This window comes from Urocitellus parryii, chromosome 4 (genome assembly GCF_045843805.1).
Source record: "Urocitellus parryii isolate mUroPar1 chromosome 4, mUroPar1.hap1, whole genome shotgun sequence".
Taxonomy (NCBI): Eukaryota; Metazoa; Chordata; class Mammalia; order Rodentia; family Sciuridae; genus Urocitellus; species Urocitellus parryii.
Window position 1 is genome coordinate 104530897 of NC_135534.1, and position 24251 is coordinate 104555147.

Genomic DNA, 24251 nt, shown 5'->3' on the forward strand with positions numbered 1-24251 from the left:
GTTCATGCGTATAGGGAACTAGAAATGGTGTTTTGAATCCTTGTTTTGTGCATGTCTGTGGTGAGTTAGTTGGTGAGCCTTAGAGGTTCTTCCCAGGCTAGTCCCTTTGGCCCCTCAGTAAGACTTTTTTTTTTTTTTTTAATATTCTTTTAGTTGTAGATGGACATGATACCTTTATTTTACTTATTTATTTTATGTGGTGCTGAGGGTTGTACCCAGTGCCTCACATGTGCCGGGCAATGCTCTGCCACTGAGCCACAACCCCAACCCCCTCAGTAAGACTTTTAAGGTGTGTGGAAAGGAAGAGAACCAATGCTTTTTCATCTGCAGTGAGGAAAAGGAAATTAAATATGAGAAATATATTCCAACTGTCTAGTTTGGGATCTATAGGAACAACTATCCAAGTTCTTTACTGTGGACTAAGTGGTGCAGGGACTAGTTTCAAGAGATAGGAGGAACCAGATACATCTCTAGAATGTCCTCATCATCTCCTCTTCACCTCATAATGTCTCTACTTTATGTTCTTGTTTTTCTATTGGAAGAATGACCAGAGCTGCTTTTGTCCCTCTTAACTTCTCTAAGATAGACTACATAGAGAGAAAGGAATATTTGCCCTCCATGTAAGTAAAACTAATTATATTAGTAGTGATTCTTCTGCCAGATAGTGAGTTTGCAGGGTCTACATATTGTGTCCCTTTTTTTCCATCTTCAGCAGACTCTTCAAAATAATTGCCACAGATATTATTATCACCATCTTGCAGATATGTAAACTGAATCCTGTCCTCCGGCAAAAAATGGATGATAGAAACTAGGTTTTTTAATTCTTGGTCAGGTACTCACTGATTTAATCAGAACACAAGGGAGCCAGTTTTTATGTTTTTTTCTTTTTTGGAGGGGCCAATGGGGTTGGGGGTTTCCATTACTTAACATTCTTATTTCTTTAGTTTATTTAAGGTCCATTCAATGGGTTGATTATTAATGATCACTGTTATTCATCTGATATTAACCACACTACTAAAAACTGATGATCAATAAACTGCCTTGGGTAATTCACGTTTCTATAAGTATTATATGACTTGTCCCCTCTGCCCTGGAAAAATTTTCCTTACCTCTAAATACAAGGCTCTCTTTTAATCCCTTTTTGGAGCCCCATCAAGTATATATATATATATTTTTTTATAGAGAGAGAGGAGAGAGAGAGAGAGAATTTTTTTTTAATATTTATTTTTTAGTTTTCGGGGGACAAAACATCTTTGTTTGTATGTGGTGCTGAGGATCTAACCCGGGCCAAACGCAAGCGAGGCGAGCGCACTACGGCTTGAGCCACATCCCCAGCCCCCATCAAGTATTTTGAACTACAACTCCCATCCTGCAACGGGAAACGGTCAGAACTCTGAGTGATCCGACAGGACCTTGAACCAATCCAGTCCCAGAGCTCTCAGTCAGGGACCTATTGGCTCTGGGTGGAGGCGGAACCTTCAGTTGCTAGGTTGGTCCCCTTCCGGAAGTGGTTGTTGGCCTCTGCAGGGCAACACCCCGGCGTCCCTGGAAGCGGGGAGCCGGGGTGGTGCTGGGCAAACCGCGCAGAGCCATCGCCCCAAGGCTCCCGGGGTGGGGGACAGGTGAGGACTCCTTCTGGGGAGAGGGTGGTGTGATCTGGTGGCGTGGCAGGAGAAGGAGGGTTGCGGGTGAATTGAGGCACTCTGGTGCATCAGCGAGCGCTAAGTGTAGAGTGTGGGCGGGAACTGAGGGAAGAATTGAAAAAGGAGCGGTTGGGCGAGTGTGCATCTGTTCAAAACCCCACCTCGCCCGCTGGCGAGTAGGCTGCAGGGGCCTGGCGGGTGAGTGAGCGGCGGCTGGTGGGGGAGTGAGGGCGCAGAGCGGCGTGAGAGCTCGTTGGGTCCCTCCTTCGCTCCTCGGGCCGGAGCCTGTGTGAGGCCCCGTCCTGTGAGCCTTGCCTGAATCCTCCTGTGAGATTCATCCCCCGCCCCGCCCCCGTATCCGAATCCCGGGCTAGCCCAACCTTATGCCATCTTTTGGCCCGCTGGGGAAGTTGGGAAGTTTTTCTTTTTTTCTTCACCGCACTGATTCAAGCATCTCCGTTTACATCTGGAACTGCTCTCTTCACTTAGCTTCCAGGACTCCCTTCCCGCTGGTTCTCTTGACTCAGCCCTTCGCAGGCTTCTCTTCTCTTCTACCACTCAGTCTCTGGGTGATTTCACCCAAAGTTTCAGTTACCATCCATTCAGCAAACCACTCTTAAGGTGAATCTCTTTCCTGAGCTTAGATCTGATTACTGATCATCTCTTTCCTGATGTCTGGGATCTGTTCCTCTGCTTATATTGTCTATCGTAGTGAAGGATTTCACCACACAGCCACGTCTACACTGGGAATTCATTCATCTAGTATGCAGTAGGACATGTCTATATTCTAGGCAGCATACCTACTATGGTCTATTGGACAAAGCCTAGAATCACTATATACTGACTGAAGTGATCTGGTTCCCTCCTTCCCCTCACTTATACATAGGTCACGTGCAGTTACCCTCTGGCCCTTCCTTCCCATTCTCACAGCCACTTAATTCATAAATATCTTGCCAGGACTTTCAGGCTAACTTCGTAGGCAATTTCTCTGTTTCTTTTCTTGCATTTCTCTAAACTATAAAACTCATCAATGTTTGTCTCCTTTGTGAAATCCTGTGATAATTCCTCATCATGTACAACATCCTTAATCCTTCCAACCTTTTATGATATAGTCCTTGCCTTCCGTTCTAGATCTCTCTCCTGCTACTCCTTCCACTCTCCCTTGCAATTTGATCATGTCAAAGCGGTTAAGGGCCCAGACTTTGGAATCAGATAAATACATGCATATTCTGTTGTGCCATTTACTAGCTGAAAAACTGGGCAAGTTTAAAAAAAAATTTTTTTAACCTTGCTTAGCCTCAATTTCCTTATTTGAAAAGCAGTGATAATAATTTCTATCTAGCTGAGAGGATGAGGTGAGATGATGTAAATAAAACACTTAGTACAGTTTTGGAACAAAGGGACTGTTAAGTAAATTTAAGCTTTTATTGTCATAATAAGTTTCTTGGCACTCTTTTTCCTGCTTCTTTGCTGTTGTGTGTGCTGTCCTTTCTGCTTTTAAGTTCCCTTACTCTTATCCTGGTGAGCTCCTATTTATCCTTCAGGAACCATCTCAGTAGCCAGATATCTGTAATGCTTTCCCACAACTTCCAGAGTAATATTAGTTACCCTTATCTTTGTGTCCTGTTGTATTTAACACATGATGTATTCATGTGTTTATATGTCTGGCTTCACATTAGGCCGAACTTGGGTTCAGGATCATGTTTAATCAGGTTTGTAGCTCTGGTATCTAGCATAATGCCTGGTGGATGTTCAATAAATGACTATTGAATTTCTGAATGACCTTATCTTCAATGATATTGGATCTGTCTTTTGGAACAGTGTAGAATAAGTCTTTAAATATGGAAGTAGTGGTAATAATAATAGTAACACTTGGCATTTGTTGAGATTTTACTATACTTTAAGCATTTTACATTTAACCACTTCTCACAACACTTTGAGATGCTTTTGTTATTTATTTATTTATTTATTGTGGTGCTGGAGATTGAACCTAGAGTCTCCCATTGGCTAAGCACATAAACTATCACTGAGCTACACTCCCAGCCCAGTATACTTTTATTTTTGGTTTGACATTTACTCTATGCCAGAAATGTGCTAGACACTTTTCAGATATTATCTTATTCCCTGCCAAATATCTTTTCGACATAGGTTATCATCACTGAATTATACAGATGAGATTACTGAGGTTTAGAAAGGATGAAGTACCTTGCCTAAAGTCATACAGCTGGCAAGTGAGAGAGCTGAGATTTGAGTCCAGGTTTTCTGTTCTCAGAGCTGGTTCTTTTACCACTATGCCATATGTCATTTAAAGTATGGAGAGGGATATTTAGCATTGGAAGGGATATTTAGCATGTGTAAGTGCTACCATGGACATTTTCGGTTCCCAAGATTCCTTGGTTCTGAGTTAGTGTGGTTTATAGCAGTAATTGAGCTCCTGCAGTTTATATAAGCTCATTTTAGGCTTGGTTGGAAAAATTAAGAGGAACAAGCATGGCCTTCACAAAAGAGGTGGAACACATGGAAAAGATAATGTTGAGTTAAATATGCCTGTGAACATGTGAAAACTGTGTCCCCAGTGCTGAGGTGCTTCTGGATTGGCAGGAGGTTGGTGATTTTGGAGGAGATGTGTGGATCACTCCTTTTCTGCTAGATTCTGGGATTGGCAGGAGATTGAAGAGTGCAGTTGAGTGACTCTCCCCAACAACTCTAAGGCTTGCAGTGGGGCTCAGGCCAGGTAGTGAGTAGATCTTATTACGTTTCATCTGATCTGTTGGTAACTGCAACACGAAGTACAGTTGAGGCTTCAGAAGCCATATCTGGAGTGCCATGATTGACTAGAATTTCGCTCATAGTCATAAGCCTGGAAGAAAATCTCAGGACATGACATTTATTTGCCATAGCAACTCTAATGGCTGCTTTCTTGGACTTCTCATTCTCTAGGTTACTAAGCTAGTCCAGGTTGTTACCATCTCCCACCTAGACCATATCATGGTTTTGTTCCTTATCTTCCCATAGCCATTCTGGTTTTTCTTCCTTCTAATCTGGTCACCATTCTAGTCCTTATTCTCAATGGTTGCCAGAGTGATTCCCCCTCCCCACCTCAATCCAAAACCTTTGCCTGGCTTCCATTTGTCTTAGGATAAAGGCCAAGTCCTCGGCATGTCCTGGCTTCTGCCCACCTCTTCAACGTCATCTCTAGCTATTCTCTTTCTTGGTAGGTGATGTATCTTACAGAAGGACCTTTGCACATGATGCTACTTCTGCTGTTAGAACACATTTCTTTGAGGAATCCCTACTCATTCTTCAGTTCTCAGCATAGGCACATCTGACCAGGTTCATTTCCTTCAGCACTTTTATCTCATTTGTATTATACATTTATCTGGGACTGCTGGATTGGTCACAGTCCACAGGGCTGTAGCTCAGGGAAGTGACAATTGAATCTGTTTTTTTTTTCCCCCATACTGGGGATTCAACTCAGGTTCTTTGCATATTTGGTAAGTGCTCTACCACTGAGTTACATCAAAAGCCCCTTTTAAAAATTTTATTTTGAGACAAGGTCTCACTAAGTTGCCTAGGCTGGCCTTGAACTCGAGATCCTCTTGCTTCAGCTTCCTGAGTAGCTGGGATTACAGGAATGTATTCCTGCATCTGGCAGAAATCTACATTTTTAGTGCCTATGAATAAGTAAATAAACTTGATAGGTGCTCAACAAACCTTTTTTGAATGGTAAATGCTCTGTAGAAGTCATTAATAAATATGATCTCCCTCTTCATACTCCTCTTCCCTGCAACTCTGTACCCCTTTGGCCCTGTCTTTGCCCACATCTTTCTGAAGCCAGGCAAGGCAAGAAAAGAAGGTGAAATATAGGCCATCCATATTTTGATTTTTTTTTCTGGCAGATTTGTTTGAAATTTGGATGTGCTTGAATTCAGATTTTCCATGTTCTTCCCAGACCTTAAATAGTTAAATGTAGATTATTATGTACATAGCCAGTTAGGGTTTTTTCTTTTCTTCTTCTTCTTTTTTTTTTTTTTTTCCCTTTTGGTACTGGGGATTGAACCCAGGGACACTTAACCTATTAGCTACATCCCCAACTCTTTTTATGTTTTATTTTGAGATAGGGTCTTGCTAAGTTGCTTAGCGCCTCACTAAGTTGCTGAGGCTGGCTTTGAACTTGTGATCCTCTTGCCTCAGCTTCCCGTGCTTTTGGAATTACAGGTATGCATCATCACACCTGGCTCAGTTAGGATTTGTGCCATGAAAACAGTTGTATGTGTCTCACGCTTTCTGGAGGTTGGAGTTATGTAGGAATAAGTAACATTTCTTAACTGCAAAATTTCTCAAATTATGTTAGTTAATACAGTGCCTTGTATGGAGCCATGCTTGATAAGTGCTTGTTCACCCTGATGTTCAGGCTACTATTGAGTCCTACCTATCTGTAGATCCTTTCCTTTTCTCTTTCCCTCTTCTCTCCAATTAAGAGTATTAAAGATCCAGGTAACTTCTTAAGTCACATAGCAGTGGGCCCCATCTGCCATTCTGGTTCCTGGTCCATTTCTGCTTTGCTGTTCGGAATTGGAAGAGTCAGGCCCCCCTTTTGTCTGATTGTGTAGAGGTGTGAGTACCCTACTGTGTATTCGGTATTACACCCGTGAGGAACAGATTTTCACTTCAGCTCAGGTCCTGCATACGTACTTCCTTTCGTTTGTCTTCCTTCTTGGGGGCAACATGATGGGAATGAGAGGGTCAGGCATGGAGTCTGGCTCCCTTAGCATCCTGTGGACTGATAAAGAGGCTAGTGTCTGTGAGTTCTAAGGCAGGACACCTCTGCTATTGTAGTCACAGAGGGTATGTAATGGTCTTTGATTGGTCTTTTGTCATTTGTCAGGGGCCCCACTACAGGAATCTGGGGTAGATTGAGAGTCACCAAGTCCAGCCATTTTCTTTTTTTAGTTGTCAATGGAACTTTATTTATTTATATATGGTGCCAAGAATCGAACCCAGTGCCTCACACATACTAGACAAGCGCTCTATCACTGAGCTACAACCCCAGCCCCTCCAGCCATTTTCTAAACACTTACTCCAGGCCTTTCTACTTAAAGGTGGCCATTTTTATGCTCACTGTTACAGGGGGAAAAGTGACAGTTTCTGAAGAAGTGGGCAACAGAACCTGCTGTGCCAGACTCCTGTTGGTCTATCACACCTGGTGTGGCTAACTCCTCCTAAGAGAGGCATGCAGCTTGTCTCTGCTTATCAGGCTTCGGCATGGAAGCTGTTCTAGGAGAAAGTTAGTGGGATCTGGGGATCCCGAGGTGGTGGTGGGACTAGTGTCGAGAAGAGAGGAGCAATTCTAGAACTGCACCAGCTTGTCAGTTGAAGAATTTGGCATTGTTCCATCGGTGAATGCTAGAAATCTTGGATTCAAGTTGGACTCCTGTGGTTGTCGGCTCACACTACTGTAACAATATCATAGACTGAGTGGTTTAAACAGTAGAAATCTATTTTCTCACAGTTCTGAAGACTGGAAGTCACAGATCAACATCTGTTTCTGGTAGCTGCCTTGTACATGGCTACCACCTTCTTGCTGTGTCTTCACTTGGTGGAGAGAGAAGTCTGCTCTCTCTTCCTCTTTTTTTTTTTTAATCTATTTTTTATTTTTAGTACATGGACTTAATAACTTTATTTTATTTATTTATTTATTTTTTATGTAGTGTAGAGGATTGAACCTAGTGCCTCACACCTGCTAGGCAAGTGCTCCACTGCTGAGCCACAACCCCAGCCCTAAGGATACTAATCCTGTTAGAGCAGGGCCCCACTCTTAAGACCTCATTTAACCCTAATCACTTCCTGAATTACTTTCTATCCCATAAAGTCACATTGCAGGCTAGTTTTTCAATGTTTGAATTTTGGAGGGACTCAATGTAGTCCATTGCAACTCCTTTCCATTCTGTCCTTCCAACAGCTTGGTCCTATTAAGCCTGATGTTGCTGTGTTCGTTGTGTCTGTCCCTTCTCCATTCTTAATGTTTCTGCCCTAGTTTAAGCTTTCATCATCTTTCACTTGGATAGTTGCCTCCTTAAGTGGTTTTCCTGATACCAGTTTCTCATTTCTTCAATCTAGCCTTGCCAGTCCTACTAGAGTTCTTGTCCTTAAAAGAAAAAAAAAAAAAAAAAAGGCCACTTCATGTCACTTTCTTTTCCCAAATCCTTAGTGTCTCTTCTACAGGGCAGAATCAAGGCCTTTTAGCATGGTCCACATGGTCCTTTTAGCTGGCTTTCCACTCTGGCCCTTGCCATGCATGCTGTTATCCCATATTCCAGAACACCTGCTGCGGCCCAGGGTGATCCCTGTCTAGAATGCCTTTTTTTATGCTTCACTGGGAATTTCTCCTTCTGCCTTCTGCTACCACTGAAGTTGTATCTCTTCCCTTCCTGGATTGTAAGCTCTCTGTAGGCATTGTTGGATGTAAATGTGTGACTGTGTAGTAGGGTATGTGGGTATATGGGTATCTGTTGAGATTTTTCTGTTTGGGGGTCTTATGCTGTAATTCTTTTTCCTCTTTGGGATGGTGGTTATGAAGTCAAATTCTTTAGAGAGTTAGGCTTGTGGATCTTTTGTGGTTTACTGAATGTTCAACAATCTTTGGGAGGTGCATCTTAGGGAATTTTCCTAGACACAGAACCCGTGAGGCTTGAGTTCTGAGCTGTTGGTCCCACCCTCTATTATCCCTGGTGCCTGCAGAGTTCTTAGCAGAGTTGGCGTGTAGGATCTGATCTGACCCAGATGCTTCATGACCCTCTTCTACCTTTCCCCTTCTAAGCTAAGTCACTGATTTTTCTCTCTGGTTGGGGGGTCTCTGGGATCTAGGTGTTTGAGCCCACATCAGTCATGGCGGGACGACCCATCCGTATAGGAGACCAGCTGGTTCTGGAGGAAGATTATGATGAGACCTATATTCCCAGTGAGCAAGGTAAGAGGCTTGAAGTATATTGTAGTAGTTCTCTGAGGGCAGGGATTATGTCTGATTTATTTTTGTTCTTGCACTGTAACATGTGGTACATGCTCAATGCTGCTTACATGCATAAGTGTTAGATCAAAGGTTGGCAAACTATAATCCATGGGCTTAACTTGGCCTTTTGCCTGTTTTTGTATAAAGTTTTATTGGAAAACAGCCATGCTTATTTGCTTCTCGGTGGCCTGCGGCTACCTTCATGCTATGGTAGCATTGTTGAATAGTTATGACAGAGACCATATGACCCACAAAGCCTATAGTATTTACTATTGGAACAGAAGAGATTTGCTGACCTGGGTTAGATCAATGATAACTTTTTTTTTTTTTTTGCTTTTGGTGCTGGCATTGGACCCATAATGATTAGTTTTATTTTTTTATTTTTTAAGAGAGAGTGAGGAGAGAGAGAGAGAGAGAGAGAGAGAGAGAGAGAGAGAATTTTAACATTTTATTTCTTAGTTTTCGGCAGACACAACATCTTTGTTGGTATGTGGTGCTGAGGATCGAACCCGGGCCGCGTGCATGCTAGACGGGCGCGCTACCGCTTGAGCCACATCCCCAGCCCCATGATTAGTTTTAAATGAAATTGTAGTAGGGGATATTATGAAATATACTATGTCCTGAAGCAAACCCAGTTTCTTTTCTTTTTTTTGTTTGTGGTACTGGGGATTAAACCCAGGGCCTTGCTCATGCTAGGCAGATGCTGTACCACCGAGTTTAATTCCTTGCTCCCCACCCCAGTTTTCTTAAAAACAAACTAAAGCTGTGTTTTTCTTTTTCATAATGATATTATTAATAACAATGATAACATTATTTTGTGCCATTGTGTGCCAGTCTATATTTTAAGAATTTGATATTTATTTTTCTTTTTTTTTAAATTTATTTTTAGTTGTAGTTGGACACAATGCCTTTATTTTATTCATTTATTTTTATGTGGTGCTGAGGATCGAACCCAGGGTCTTGCACGTGCGAGGCGAGCGCTCTACCACTGAGCCACAACCCCAGCCTGATATTTATTACCTTTTCAACCCTTGTCAATCCTCCATAAGCTAAGTACTATTATTGTTCCTATGTTATAGGTGAGGAAATCAAGGCACAGAAAGGGTAAGTAATTTTCCTGTAGTTACCCAATTCTACTAAGTGGTACAAAGGATCTACCCAGGTATTCTAAGTCTCAAACCTGTTCTTTGAAGCACTATTTTTTTTTTTGTGTGTGTGTGTGTGTGTGTATATGTGGTGCTAGGCATTAGAACCTAGGGCCATGTGCATGCAAGGCAAGCAGTCTACCAGTTGAGGTATATCCTCATCCCTGAGGCATTGTTATTTTTTGGAGTGAAAACTCCTTTTATGTTATGAAGAGTTATGGATCTGGATTCACAAATTTTGTTCACCAACTATGTGGTTAGTAGATGGGTTAGAGTGGAATGAGAACTCTTGCTCATGAGCCCACATTAAACCTTGGGCTTTTTTTAATAGTTTGTTGTATGTGTTTGTTTGATTGCCATAGAGAAGTTTTTTGTTTTATATTTTTTGGTACTGGGGATTGAACCCAGGACTTTGCTTATGCCAAGCACATGCTCTACCACTCAGCTATATCCTCAACCCAAAATTTTTTAATTTTTATGTTAAATGTATTATTAGTTCATTCTCATCTGGCCTCTGAATTAGTTATGTATCAAAGTTAGAAAAGCAAAGCCTTCCCCACTCCAAGGTGAAAATACTTTTCTCACGTTTTCTTCCTAAACCATTAATGGAATACTTCTCTTTTCTTCTCTGATTTGGATGTTGTACTGGGTGTATCTTTTCTTCCATTAGAATCCCTATTTATATGTCACTGCTGTACCCTTAATTATTGAGACTCCATCATAAATTCTAATTTCTAATTACTGGGGCCAAAATGCCTTTATTGGTCATTTTTCAAAGTTTTCTTTGCTATTTTGTCTGTTTTTATCCCCATGAACTTTAGAATCACCTTTCAAGTTCTAGGTAGAGCTGTGTATGGAGGAACTGTTAGTACTTGGGGAAAATTCTGTTAAATATTTGAATTAATTTAGGGATAACTTTCATCTTTATGAAGTAAAAATGTCAAAATGTCATATTTCTTTTTTTGTGTGCTCTTATGGAATGACTAAGTTTTCTTCATAGATGTCTTACTACTTGCTCAGGTTATTTCTTTTTTAAAAATATTTTTATTAGTTGTAGAGTGATGCACAATATCTTTATTAGTTTATTTTTTATGTGGTGCTAAGGATCAAACCAGTGCCTCACACATGCTAGGCAAGCGCTCTACCACTGAGCTACAGCCCCAGCCCCTATTTCTTAAGTGTAGATTGAGCATGCTTACTCTGGAAATCCAAAATCAAAATATTCCAAAATCTGAAACTTTTTGGAGTATTTCTGATTTTGGATTTTCAGATTAGGGATGCTCAACTAGTAAAGTCTATGCAATTATTCCAAAATCTGAAAAAAAAAATCTGAAATGTGAATCACTTCTAGATCTGAGCATTTTGAATAAGTGACACTCAACCTGACTGTTTTCTTTTTGGGTTGCTGTTGTAAATGAGGTCAAGGTTTTTCCAAGGATGTTTATGAATTCTTTTGTTCTGTCCGAGTTTAGATATTCTAATCACAAGTCATCATATTCTTTTCCTGGACTGTCTGAGTAGCTTCCTAATTAGCTCACTGTTTATACATTTGCCCTTGTCCAGTCTGTTCTACCTAGTAGCCAGAGTGATCTTATGATATGAAGCAGACCATTTCTAGTGGTCTCTGCTTTATTTGGGGGGATACCCGGGATTGAACACAGGAGTACTTAACCTCTGAGCCACATCCCCAGCCCTTTTTTATATTTTATTTAGAGACAGGGTCTTGCTGAGTTGCTTAGGGCCTTGCTGAATTACTGAGGCTGGCTTTGAACTTATAATTCTCCTGCCTTAGGCTCTCCAGTCGCTGGGATTATAGGCTGGTCTCTACTTTTAACTCTCTTCTGTATATTCAACATGACACCCTTGCTGCAGTTGTAGGACTGTACATCTGTTCATCTGGCCAGACTTTCTCTACCAGTTATATTGGCTTTCTGAAAGTCCTCTTGTGAGCTAAGCTGCATCTTGCCATAAGTCTTGTATCTGCTCTTCTACCTGACTGCTCTTTCCTTAGTACTTTACATGGCTGGTTTCTTTTGACTTCTTCAGGTTTCAATTTAGTGTCTCCATTGCTGAGAAGTTTTCCTTGGCCATCCTTGGTAAAGAAGTGCCCCTCCACCTTGACCTTCTCTTAGACATCATTTACTTCCTTCATGGCATTTATCAGAAACTTTAATTCTTTGTCTATTTGTGTACTTATTTGCTGATTTTCTCTTCAATTAGAATGTAAGCCCCATAAGAGCAGTGACTATTTTTCTCTTATTCATGGCATATAGTGACTGGCATGTGGGAGGCACTAAAAAAAAAAAAAATGATGAAAATCAATGAATAAATTAGTCCCTGGCCAACCAAGTTCTGACTGGTCTTTTGAAAAAAGTGGTTTTATTTCCTAGTCTGCAGATGTCACTCTCTAAATTCTCCACTGTGATGATTCATATTGGTGATACATCTCTGACCTGGGCTATTATCAACTAAAATATTGATGCCCCTTGTATATTTATTTCATCATTCCTTAGTCCTCCAGCGACATCTTCTATTGGTCATTTCATCTATTTTTTCCTTCCCCAGAAAGGTGAATCTACCCCTTTATTCAGTACATAAATTTCTCCTGTTCTCCAGATCTCTTGCAAAAGGATTCTAAGTGCTTGAAGCAAAAGTATTAGAGTTCAAAATATTTAGCAAAATTGAAAAAGAAATAATTCCCTTTATGGAAGAATGGGTCCAGTTGTTGGGAAGAAGGCCTCCCGAGCTTCATTCACTTTCTTAGTTTAGCTGTCTCCCTGCTCCTAGGCGGAATCATTCTTTGCCTTTTCTCTGCTCCTGTCATATCACTTGGTTCATACTCTTATTTGTGTGTTTGTAAGGTTCTTAGGGGCTTAGTTGTCTGTATTTGTTCAGAACATGTTTGTTGACTGAATGATGAGTGCTTTTGCACCAAGCTTTTGCAAATCTTGGGAAAGCTTATCTCCTTCTGGTGAGGTTGCCCTCATCCTGGATGGTTCCGGTTGTGGCTTTTGGGTTCTTTCTGAGCCTGCCACCATAATGAAGCCTTGGTTTCATTTTTTTTTTTCCACCTTTGTTAGACTTATCTTTAGATTATATTCTTGGAAATATGGAGATAACTTAATTTGATTCAGGTGTATCATTTATAAATTGTTTGAGATGTAAGGAAATAATTCTGTATGTTTATTATTTATATTTAGAGAAATAATAATTTCTCTTTGAAGAAGATTTTGAAAGTAAAGGCAAAATAGAAAACTGATTGATAATGATTTTTTCTTCTCTCCATCCACTACCCCACTTCTTGTCTCTTTTACCTTTCTGCCCTCCTGCCTCTTGCAGAAATTCTTGAATTTGCCAGAGAGATTGGTATTGATCCCATCAAGGAACCAGAACTGATGTGGCTGGCACGGGAGGGCATTGTGGCTCCACTGCCTGTGGAATGGAAACCATGGTAAGTAAGTGGGGGTGTGGGTCACAATTTAGCCTGTCAGAGGCAGAGGGATCTGGTACTGGAGGTCGGTTTTAATTGGCCATCTTTTCCAAACCTGCCCTCTATAGTTAGGGATAGCTCAGTGCCCTTTCTTTGCTAAGTTGCTTCATGTTTCAGATCTCAGTGTAGGCTGACTTGACAGTCTCTGTGATAGGCTTCAGTACTTATACCTAGCACCACAGTGCTGCTATCCTGGCTCAGGTCCTCTACACCAGCATCTGTTTTGTGTGGGCTAAGGAGGGGTTGTTGTTACTCCTTACAGACTGATAATTTTTTTTTTTTCTTTTTGGGTACTGGGGATTGAACCCAGTAAGCTACATCCTCAGCCCTTTTTTATTTTTTTAAATTTTGAGTCTGAGTCTTGCTGAGTTGCTTAGAACCTCATTAAGTTGCTGAGGCTGGTCTTGAACTTGGGATTTTTTTTGTCTCAGCCTCCTGAGTCTCTGGGATCATAGGTCTGTGCCCCTGTGCCTGGTGCCCACTGTTAATTGAACATGACAGTAGTATCTCCTTAGCATGTCCAGAATGGTTGCTGGTGCCAAAGAGTTTGTAGTGAGGCTGCCTAGACTGGCAAAGCATCTCTCTCTCTTGGCAATCCATGGCTCTGCCATCTCTGAATTTGTGTAACCTGTTAATGAATATTTCACATTTGTGGATTCACTGATCTTTTTAGAGCTCTTTGGATTATGAGGAGCACAGCTTATTCAGTTTATCTCAGGGAAACTGGCTTTGGTGAAGAAACAGTGGCTAAGGAGAGAAAGCTGCAGGGTACCATGTCACTGTTGCTCACTCTTTCTCCAGAGGACTGCACTACCACCACTCACAGTGACACTGTTTCCTGTGCTATATGTCTGCTCTGTCTTCTTTAGTTTCTTTTCCTTATTACATGCACAGAGCTCATAAGTTGTCTCCCTGAAGTGAGTGCCATAAGTTTACTTCCTACCTTAGAGTGGATTTTCCTATGATTGTCCCAAACTAGTGCTCAGATGTCTTAGGGGGCTCCCCTCTCAGCGGGTAAGGTGCAATTTGGGAGATAAGGTGTAATCATCTTGTTCTTACCCATATCATTTAATGCGTTGGCTATACTCCAAAATGGCAATTGTTGCATTACTCTTCTCGGCTGAAGGATTGTAATCCTTTTAGCTTTTCTTCACATGGCAGCCTTCTTGTTCTCTTGATCTTTTTAGCTGCCTCTCATTGGACTTTCTCCAGTTTTTCATGACATCTTTCTTTTAGGAAATCTGTCAGCACTTCACACAGTATTCCAAGTGCTGAGGACTCATGATTGTATTTATAGGATAACCTTATAGGATAGTGTTTTGTGTTGTTTCCAATACCCAGTCTGAGGGAAGGTAGGAAACTGTTACTGGTTAAGAGCCATCTGTGTGCCAGACTTTGGGCCACTTGCTTTCATGTACTTGCCAGGGTTGTCAGTTTTCATTGTGCTATAGGGGGAACATGAATTGTTTTTCATTTTTTAAAATAATTCATACATGTCATCTTCTCCCTTTCTCAAGGTCATGACTATTAACTGGTAATTCCTTCCAGACTTTTCAGTTCTCTCCACCCCCAGCTCCCCTTCCACACCTTCTAAAATCCACACACCCCACACATTTTTTTTTTAAACCTAAGTGTTATATACTCTGCTCTTCTATGTCAATTCATGTAGGTCTACTTTTTTTATTGGCTGTGTAGGTATTCTACTTTCCCAAGCCCTGTGGTGCTTGGGGTCGAACCCATGGCTTTGCATATGCTAGGCAAGCATTCTGTCACTGAGCTATATTCGCTACTCAGCTGTATCACGTTTTTTAAAAAGTCTTGATTTAGTTAATTACTTTAATATTGAAGGACATTTAGAGATTTTTTTAGAGTGACCATGTATAGGAGCATCTTTTTCTGAAATTTCTGATCTCTTCCATTGATCTATTTGTCTTGTTTTTACACAACTACTATTCTTTTTTTTTGGTGGGCCGGGAGGGGAGTACCAGGATTGAACTCAGAGGCACTTGACCACTGAGCCACGTCCTATTTTGTTTTTTATTTAGAGACAGGGTCTCACTGAGTTGTTTAGTGCCTCACTTTTGCTGAACTTTCCGATCTTCCTACCTTAGCCTCCGAGCCACTGGGATTACAGGCATGCGCCACCTTGCTCAGCACTATTCTATCTTGATTAGTATAGCTTTATAATAACTCTCAAAATCATTTAGGGTAAATCTTTCAACTTTGTTCTCCATTTTCAAAGTGATATTCTAGGTCCTTTGCATTTCCAAATGAATTTTAGAATCAGCTTGTCAGTTTCTTGGTAGGATTTTGATTGGGATTATGTATCAATCAGTTTGGGGACAACTGACATCTTGAGCAATATTGGATCTTTCAACCCATGAAATGGTCTGTTTTCCTTTATTTCGGTTTTCTTTAATATCTGTAAGAAATGTTTTGTAGATTTTTGTACATGTCTTGCCTATCTTATCAGATTTATGTCTGAGTTTATATTTTTGATGCTTCTATAAGTGGTATATTTTCAATTTCTGGTTGTTCATTGCTTTTTTATATGAATAAAATTGGTTTTTGTGTATTGATCTTGTGGTGTGCAACCTACTAAACTCAATTATGTCAAGTCTAGTCGCTTTTAGATTCCATAGGATTTTCCGAAGAGATGATCATGTCTTCTGGGAATAAAGACATTTTCCCTTCTTCCTTTCTTATCTGATTAGCCTTTATTTCTATTTTTTACCTTACTACACTGACTTGAGCCTTCTATATAATTAAATAGAAATGGTGACAGAGGACATCTTTGCCTTTTTCCTGCTCTTAAGGGGAAAGCATTCAGTCTTTCATCATTAAGTAGATGTTAGCTGTAGGCTTCTTGGAAATGCTCATTGTCAGGATGAGAAAGTTTCCCTCTATTCCTAGCATACTGAGAGCTTAAAACAGGAATGGATGAATGGTGGTAGATTTTATTAAATGATAAGATCACATAGTTTTCTTTTCTGTCTGTTCATATAGTCAATTATACTGATTTATTTTTGAATGTTTAAATAACCTTATATTCCTGGATAAACTCTACTTGGTCATGATATATTACTCTTTTTATATTTTATTGAATTTGACTTTGTAAAATTTCATTAGGTATTGTTCCATCTATGTCCATGGGGAAAATTAGTGTATAGTATCATTTTTTTCCTAATATCTGTCTTATTTTAGTATAGGTTAATACTGGGTTCTAAGAATGATTTATGAATTTCTTCCTCTTCAGTTTTCAGGACACATTTCAGTAGGATTGGTATTTTTTTCTTCTTTAATTTTTGGGAGAATTTACCAGTGAAATCATCTGGGCCTGTAGTTTTCTTTATGAGAAAATTTTAAACTAAAAATGCATATTCTTTAATAGATATAGGATTATTCAGTACATTTCTTCTTGAATGAGCTTTGGTATCTTGTGTCTTCCAAGGAATTTTTTTCTCTCATCTATTTGTTTTTTTGGTGGTACAGATCAGCCCAGGGCTTTGTGCATGCTAGGCAAGTACTCTCCTGCTGAGCTATTTCCCCAGCTCCCCTATCATTCTTGATACTGGTTATTTGTATACTTTATCTCTGATTACTCTGGATAGAGGTTTATATATCTTGTTGATTTCTCAAAGAACTAGCCTTTGGTTACATGAATTTCACAGTTTTTTTTTCTTCCTATTTCATTGATTTTTCATGGAATCTTTATTATTTCCTTTCTTTGATTTATTTTGGGTTTAATTTGCTCTTTTTCTAATTTCTTAGGGGTAACACACTGTTTTAATTGTCATGGTTATATGAGTTAATATTTTGTTAAGGCTAGTCTTTTCTATATGATCTTTAATTTTTTTTGGGGTGCTGGGAATTGAACCCCAGAGGTACTTTTTACCACTGAGCTACATCTCCAGCCTTTAATAATTTTTTTTTTTTTTAAGACAAGATCTCACTAAGTTGCTGTGGTCTTGCTAAGTTGCTCGAAGCTGCTTGGGAGGCTGAGGCAGGAAGATCGTGAGTTCAAAGCTACCCTTAGTAAGAGCGAGGTACTAAGCAACTCACTGAGACCCTGTTTCTAAATTAAATACGAAATAAGGCCAGGTGTGGTGATGCCTCCTGAGTTGCTGGGATTATAGGTATAATTATACTGCACACTGCTCCCATAATCTATTAATGTGGTGAACAACATTAGTATATTTTCTAATGTTAGAACATCTTGAAATTTCCAGAATAAATCCTAATAGGTCATAGAACGCCAGTTTTAGGTAGTGTTGGATTTAGTTTGCTAGTATTTTATTTATAATTTTTGCAGTTATGTTTATAACAGATTAACCATATATTTATTGTATTGACTCTTTCTGATTATCAAGGTGTTTTTGCCTTAAAACATGATTCAGGGAGAGTTTCCTGATTTTTCTTTATTGGAATAGTTTGTTTAGGATAGGCTTTTTTTTTTTTTTTTAATATTTGTTTTTAGTTGTAGATGGACACGACACCTTTATTTTATTTGTTTTTTTTTTTTTATGTGGTGCTCCGGATCTAACCCAGTGCCTTATGAATGCTAGGCAAACACTCTACTACTGAACTACAACCCAGGCCCCTAGGATAGGCTTATTTTTAAGTTTGTTTTTCTATTCTTTTTTGATATACACGACAGGGTGTATTTTGACATATTATACATACATGGAGTATAACTTATTCTAATTAGGATTCCATTCTTGTGGTTATATGTGAGTTTCATTGGTGATGTATTCATATGTGAACATAGGAAAGTAAAGTCAGATTCATTCTATTATCTTTTCTATTCCCATTCCCCCTTCCTTTCCCTTCATTTCCCTTTGTCTAATCCATTGAACTTCTACTCTTCCCCTCCTCCTCTTGTTGTGTGTTAGCATCCACATATCAAAGAGAACATTTGACCTTTGGTTTTTCAGGATTGGCTTGTTTCACTTAGCCTGATAGTCTCCAGATTCATGCATTTACCAGCAGAAATCATAAAGTCATTCTTTTTTATGGCTGAATAATATTTTTTTTTTTTTTTAGAGAGAGAGAGAGAATTTTTTAATATTTATTTTTTAGTTCTCGGCGGACACAACATCTTTGTTGGTATGTGGTGCTGAGGATCGAACCCGGGCCGCACGCATGCCAGGCGAGCGCGCTACTGCTTGAGCCACATCCCCAGCCCTGAATAATATTTTTTTTAACTTTTTTTTTTTTTAGTCTTAGATGCACACAATACCTTTATTTTATATTTATGTGGTGCTGAGGATCGAACCCAGTTCCTTCCACATGTGAGGCAAGCACTCTACCACTGAGCTACAACCCCACCCACTGAAGAATATTTTATTGTGTGTATATATCACACAATGTGATGATATATATATATATATTTTTTTTTTCACAAATTCTTTATCCATTCATTTGTTGAAGGGCACCTAGGTTGGTTCCATAGCTTAGCTATTGTGAATTGAGCTGCTATAATCATTGATGTGGCTGGGTCACTGTAGTATGCTGATTTTAGATCCTTTTGGTATATAACAAGGAGTGGGATCACTGGTCAAATGGTGGTTCTATTCCGAGTTTTCTGAGGAATCTCCATATTGCTTTCTAGAGCGGTTATACCAATTTGCAGTTCCACCAGCAATGTATGATTGTATCCTCCACCCCCCCACCCCCCGCAATAGGATAGGGTTATTTGTTTGAAGATTTGGTAAAACTCATTTTGGGCCTGTGTGTGTGTGTGTGTGTGTGTGTGTGTGTGTGTGTTTGTGTATGTATAAAGTTTGACAATTCAATATTTTAATGGCTATGGGCCGATTCTGGCTTTCTTGAGTCAATTTTGGTAACCTCTTTTTTATTCTGGGAAATTGTCTTTTTGGTGTAGGTTTTAAACTTTATATCATCAGTTCTTAATTTCCTGATATGGTTTTAGAATCTCTACTGACTCTGTAGTTACTTCCCCTTTCATTCCTGATTTTTGTCATCTCTTTTCTTCTTGAATTTTTTAGAAGTTTGCAAGTTGTATTAATTTTCTCAAAATCAGCTTTTTTGGGGGTTGAACCTTCATATTTTATACTCCATGTTTCTTAACTTCTCATTTTAAGAATTTCTTTATCTCCCATATTGCATTCTGGGTTTCCTTAGGTATATTTTATAATTCATTGTTTTTTTTTCTTTTGTACCAAATCTATTGTTTAACTTACTTTTTTTCTTTAGAATTCTTTTCTTTCATTATGAATTCCACCCCTTTTATCCTTGTCATAATTTTTTTTTTCAGTGCTGGGAATTAAACATAGGACCTTGTACATGCTAAGCACACACTCTACTACTAAGTTATGTCCCCAGCCCACTATAATAATTTTAAATGTTATTTTTAGTTTTCTTTTGATTGTCCTAGTTATATGATACACTGATTCTTCTTATTATTGTATCTTCTGATTTTCCCTCATGTTGAACTCTTTCCTCACATGGTTTGTAATTTTTATTGTGAATTTTGTGAATTTATTTCATATGGGAATTATTTTCTGTGAGAGTCTCCTTCCTCACTTTTGAGTGCCTTCACAATTGCTTCTCCCAGGGGTTTTTCAGTAGTTTAAGACTAAAGTTTTGTATTAATTTCCTGACTTGGCATGTTTTGGACTCTATGTTTATATGTCCTGAAGTTTCAATTTGTCATAAGATCTTCTCTGTCTGTCTAGATCCTGGAGTGAGCCCCATACTCATTTGCTACTTCCATGACCTACTGTTTTTTTTTTTTGTGGAGTTAGTGTTCTTAAGAGCCCCAGACACATGCAAGGGTCCCAGTTCTAATTACCAAATTAATCAAGACTTAAGGCCACATTTCTGTCCCTAAATTAACATTAAACTCCAATTTCCTGGGACCTATATCCAAATCAGATACCAATGTTGGCTTCTCAGTTCTATATTTATTACTTGGGCTTCTGGGTTTCTGTTTCTTGCACCTGAGAATTTTTCTTTCTGGTTGAGTTTGAAAAAAAAATTTTTGTTGTTGTATTATATATTAGTCCCATTTTTATCTTTGTTGGCAGGGAAATGTCATCTATTTCCTGCAGTTTAGCTAAGCATGTTGCTTGAAGTTTTGTATGTTTCTTTCAAAGAAATTTCTGGAGCTAGGGATGTAATTCATAGTAGAGTGCTTGTTTAGCATGTTCATATTATTAATTAAAATTTAGCAGTCCTTCCAATAACACATTTTAGTATTCATGTATAAATATTATCAATTAAAAAATTGCCAATCCAAAATCTGCCAGATAAATTAGTCTGTCATTCTTAAATTTGGCCTTTCATAAAGCTTTAGGGCATGGATGGACACATTGCATCCAAGTTTTTTTTGTATCTGTGTAACAATAATGGCCTTTACTACCATTTCCATTTGGATCATCATTTCCATCTGATGCTAGAACCATAACACTGTCTTATAGCATTCTAGGCTTTTTTTAAGCCTGTTTCTTGCCTATTACCAAGTTAAAAAAAAAAAAATCAGTTATGCAATGACCCTAACTCTCAGTGTCAATTTTCTGTTATTAGTCTGTTTCTATTACTATAATGAAATACCTGAGGCTGGGTGTCTCATACCAGCTCAGGGATCCCATGAAAACTAACTTAATGCCTTCTAAGGAAAGTTGCTCCAGTGATGTAACCCTCTTCCACTAGGCCCCATCTCTGAAAAGTTCAACCACCTCTCAGTATCACCACACTGGGGACCAAATTTCCAACTCTTGAACTTTCCAGGGACAATATACATCCAGACCATAGTACCCCTGATATTTCCCTGTCTATTTCTGGAAAATGTTCCCTTTTATTTGAATTAAAGATTCAACTTGTCAAATTCATAAGGAGCCTTATTGGGATTGTATTGGATTCATATATTAATTAGAGATAATTGGCATCTTTATAGATTTGAATCTTTTAGGGACAATTGTTTTTCCTTTTTCAGTAAAGCTTTGTAAAGATTTTACACGGTTTATACTCATTCCTGTGTATTTTATCTTTTAGATTGTTATTGGGGATGGGATTCTTTTTCCTGTTCGCTGTACTAATAGATTATTGTTAATTATTAATCTGTTTCAACATGGACAAGTCCAAAATAAACCATTCATTTTGATTTATTTTGGACTTGTCCATGTTGAAACAGATTCTCTTCCTTTATTTTCTTCTATTGGGTTCCCCGCTACCTTGGGTTATCACTTCTTGTGAGTTTAGAATCTTCTACAAAATCAGAGCTTTCACATTTTTCTTCTTCATACTCTTATTAAATATTAAACAAGGTCTACTCTATTCTTAGGTTTCATAATGTTTATATTTCTCCATCTAACTAAAACCAAGTTCATTTCTACTCCAGTCTAATATTAATTTCCTGGAACTACAGTGATTATATGTCTTCATCTAGAGAAATCCTTCAGTATTTCAGTCCATTGTTCTATATCTAAGTGAACTCCTTAATCTTAGCCAATGGTGCCCTTCGCCCTTCAATTTTGTGTTCATTCTTTTCCCTCCTATCTCCCTGCTTTCCTTCTTCTCTTCCTCCTGCCCCTTTTCTTCTTCTTCTTCTTCTTTTTTTCTTTTCTTTTTGTCCTAAGTAGCCTTGGCCCTGAGCAGGGACTAACTTCTGAATTCTGCTCATCCCCAGCCAGGACATCACAGGTGATATTTATTATTTCAACTTTGCCAATGGGCAGTCCATGTGGGACCATCCGTGTGATGAGCACTATCGGAACTTGGTGATCCAAGAGCGAGGGAAGCTGTCAACTTCTGGGGCCATTAAGAAGAAAGACAAGAAAAAGAAAAAGGAAAAGAAAGAAAAGAAGGACAAAGAGACCTCCCAAAGTCCCCTGGTGAGTCAGTGGGTGCCAGCTTCTAGAGAGGCCAGGGTTGAACTGAGGGGATAGGGGGAGCCTGTAGTTGTCTTCAGCCAAGAGGTGAAAAACAACAATAACAATACATTCTTGATGCTACATCTTCTAATTTTTTTTCAGCTTCTAGCAGTCATTACTATCTTTAAACAATTCTTTCCCTTTCCATGGGAACCTGGGTTACATAATGAGACTGATGAGAGTGCCTGCTCTGCCATATATTGTTGTCGTTTTCCGGTAGTCTAAGAGGTGATGGCATCTGCCGCTTTGGAAAGTGGGGATGGGGGACAATTGATAGAAGCCAGTGGGCCTAGACAAGTGAGTGCTTTCTCTTCATGCAGAGTCAAGCTTTTCTAGTGTGGGCTCATCATTTGTCTTCAAGTGGTGTGAGTTAAGTTATCAGAATACCAGTACCTTCAAGATTCAGAAGCAAAGCTTTGTGCTTTTTTGCATTTATGGCTTGCTTTTTTTCTTGGTGTCTTTGGTTAGTGGTGGGTAACAAATTTAATTGCAGTTTGATCACCGTGGTCTTGAGTAGCTTTTGTGCTGAGTTCAAAGTGCTCTTATCCATTGTTGTTTTATTTGTCTCTGCAGCGTGTCTGAACTTATGAGGCAGAAGTTATTACCCTTGTTTTATAGGGAGAGGAATGGAATTGGAGCTTTACAGGAGTGAGACCTGAGCCCTCCCTGTCTGCTATTGGTGCTGCCACTGGGCCTTCTTCCTTTACCCATGCCCGGAACCTGTGGGCACATTGAGGAAGGAAGGCTCATGGAAACTCAGTTCAGCCAAATGAGGAGAACCAAGAATATTTTTCCAACTTTCTCTGTGTTCCAGTTGTTTTGTCCTATTGTTTATAGTTTTTATTTTCTGCCAAAGTCTGGTGCTTACTTCTCCATGAAGATTTTCATCTTTTTTTTTTTTTTTTTTGTATGCATGCTAGGCAAGGACTCTACCACTGAGTCACACTCCCAGCCTTGTTTTCTTTCCTATGGTGTCAATTCTGGTGCTGTACAGTTGCTGATTAATTTAGCTTCTTTATCATGTTCAAGCTTTGTTGATTATCCCCTCTCCCACATATCACTCGTGGTTCTGAGAAACTAGATAACAAGTTCATTTCTCTAGATAGAAGAGGACAGTTAATTTCCAAATAGGTTGAATTTAAAAATCATATGTTTGAGAGGCAAAAAGTAGGTTTTTACTTTCGTGAAATTATTTGAAATGATAATTAGACATCCTGCAGGTGCTGACATGACTGAAGGTGGGACAGGGAATATAGTGTGGGTTCTGGGGAAGAGGCTTGGTGACAGACTGAGTCCTGGGTGTGTGTCTGAATTCCTGGAGCTCTCTGTTAAAAAGAGCTCCTACTGTGATTTCAGGAAATGAGGATGACTGGACAGCCATGAACCATCAGTCTGATTCTTAGGGCTCAGGACAGGCACCTCAAGCTTGTCTAGGGGACAGACTTGGTGGGCAACCCAGACTTAGGTGGCTTGGGCCCTCTGGATGTGTGCACTCTTAGCTGGGTGTGTTTGGTGCGAATGTTAGCAGAGAGTGGTTATTTTTCAGGGTTTTTTCTATGACTTTCTGAGTATCTCACTGGACTGAGTTTCCAGGGTTCAGGGCACTGGTTGTTTCTCCCCTTCTTTCCCACTTAGGCAATTTCTAGACGTCTTTGGCAGATTTTATAAAATTAACCAATCACAGAACTTGAGAGCTAGATTGCATCTTGGAGATAACCTGGCTGGTGATTTTCAGAGTTTTGTTAATAGTAAAGCCCTGTTTTCAAATCAGTTCTCTATAGAGGTTCAGCTTATCAAAAAAGAAGTGAAGCTGCTCTGGTTGAATTTGGGAATGTAGGTCTGGGTGATGCCTTTTCTTTGTCACATGCATACTTTATAGAGCCCTGCCTGTGCTGAGTCCCTCAGGTTCCATGGATTATGGTTTGCAGGAAGACATTGATTTAGTCCAGCCTGCTCTGTGTAAAGAAGAAAACTGGAGCCCAGAAAACAACATTTTCAGCCCAAAGGAGTTTTTAGTTTTTCTTCCCTCTTTTGATTTCTGCTTTACTTTAAATGGAGGGTGGTTTTGTG

General features: G+C 39.4%; 1 protein-coding gene across 1 annotated transcript in view; it reads left to right on the plus strand.

Moving 5' to 3' along the window:
• Positions 1–1542: 1542 nt before the first annotated feature.
• Cep164 (centrosomal protein 164) overlaps positions 1543–24251 on the plus strand; it is a 64796-nt gene continuing 42087 nt past the window's right edge. Inside the window, exons 1-4 of the mRNA XM_026396335.2 lie at positions 1543–1622; positions 8511–8613; positions 13137–13248; positions 21938–22142. Of these exons, the coding sequence (XP_026252120.2) occupies positions 8532–8613; positions 13137–13248; positions 21938–22142 (399 nt within the window). The 5' untranslated portion in view covers positions 1543–1622; positions 8511–8531. The remainder of the gene's footprint in view (positions 1623–8510; positions 8614–13136; positions 13249–21937; positions 22143–24251) is intronic.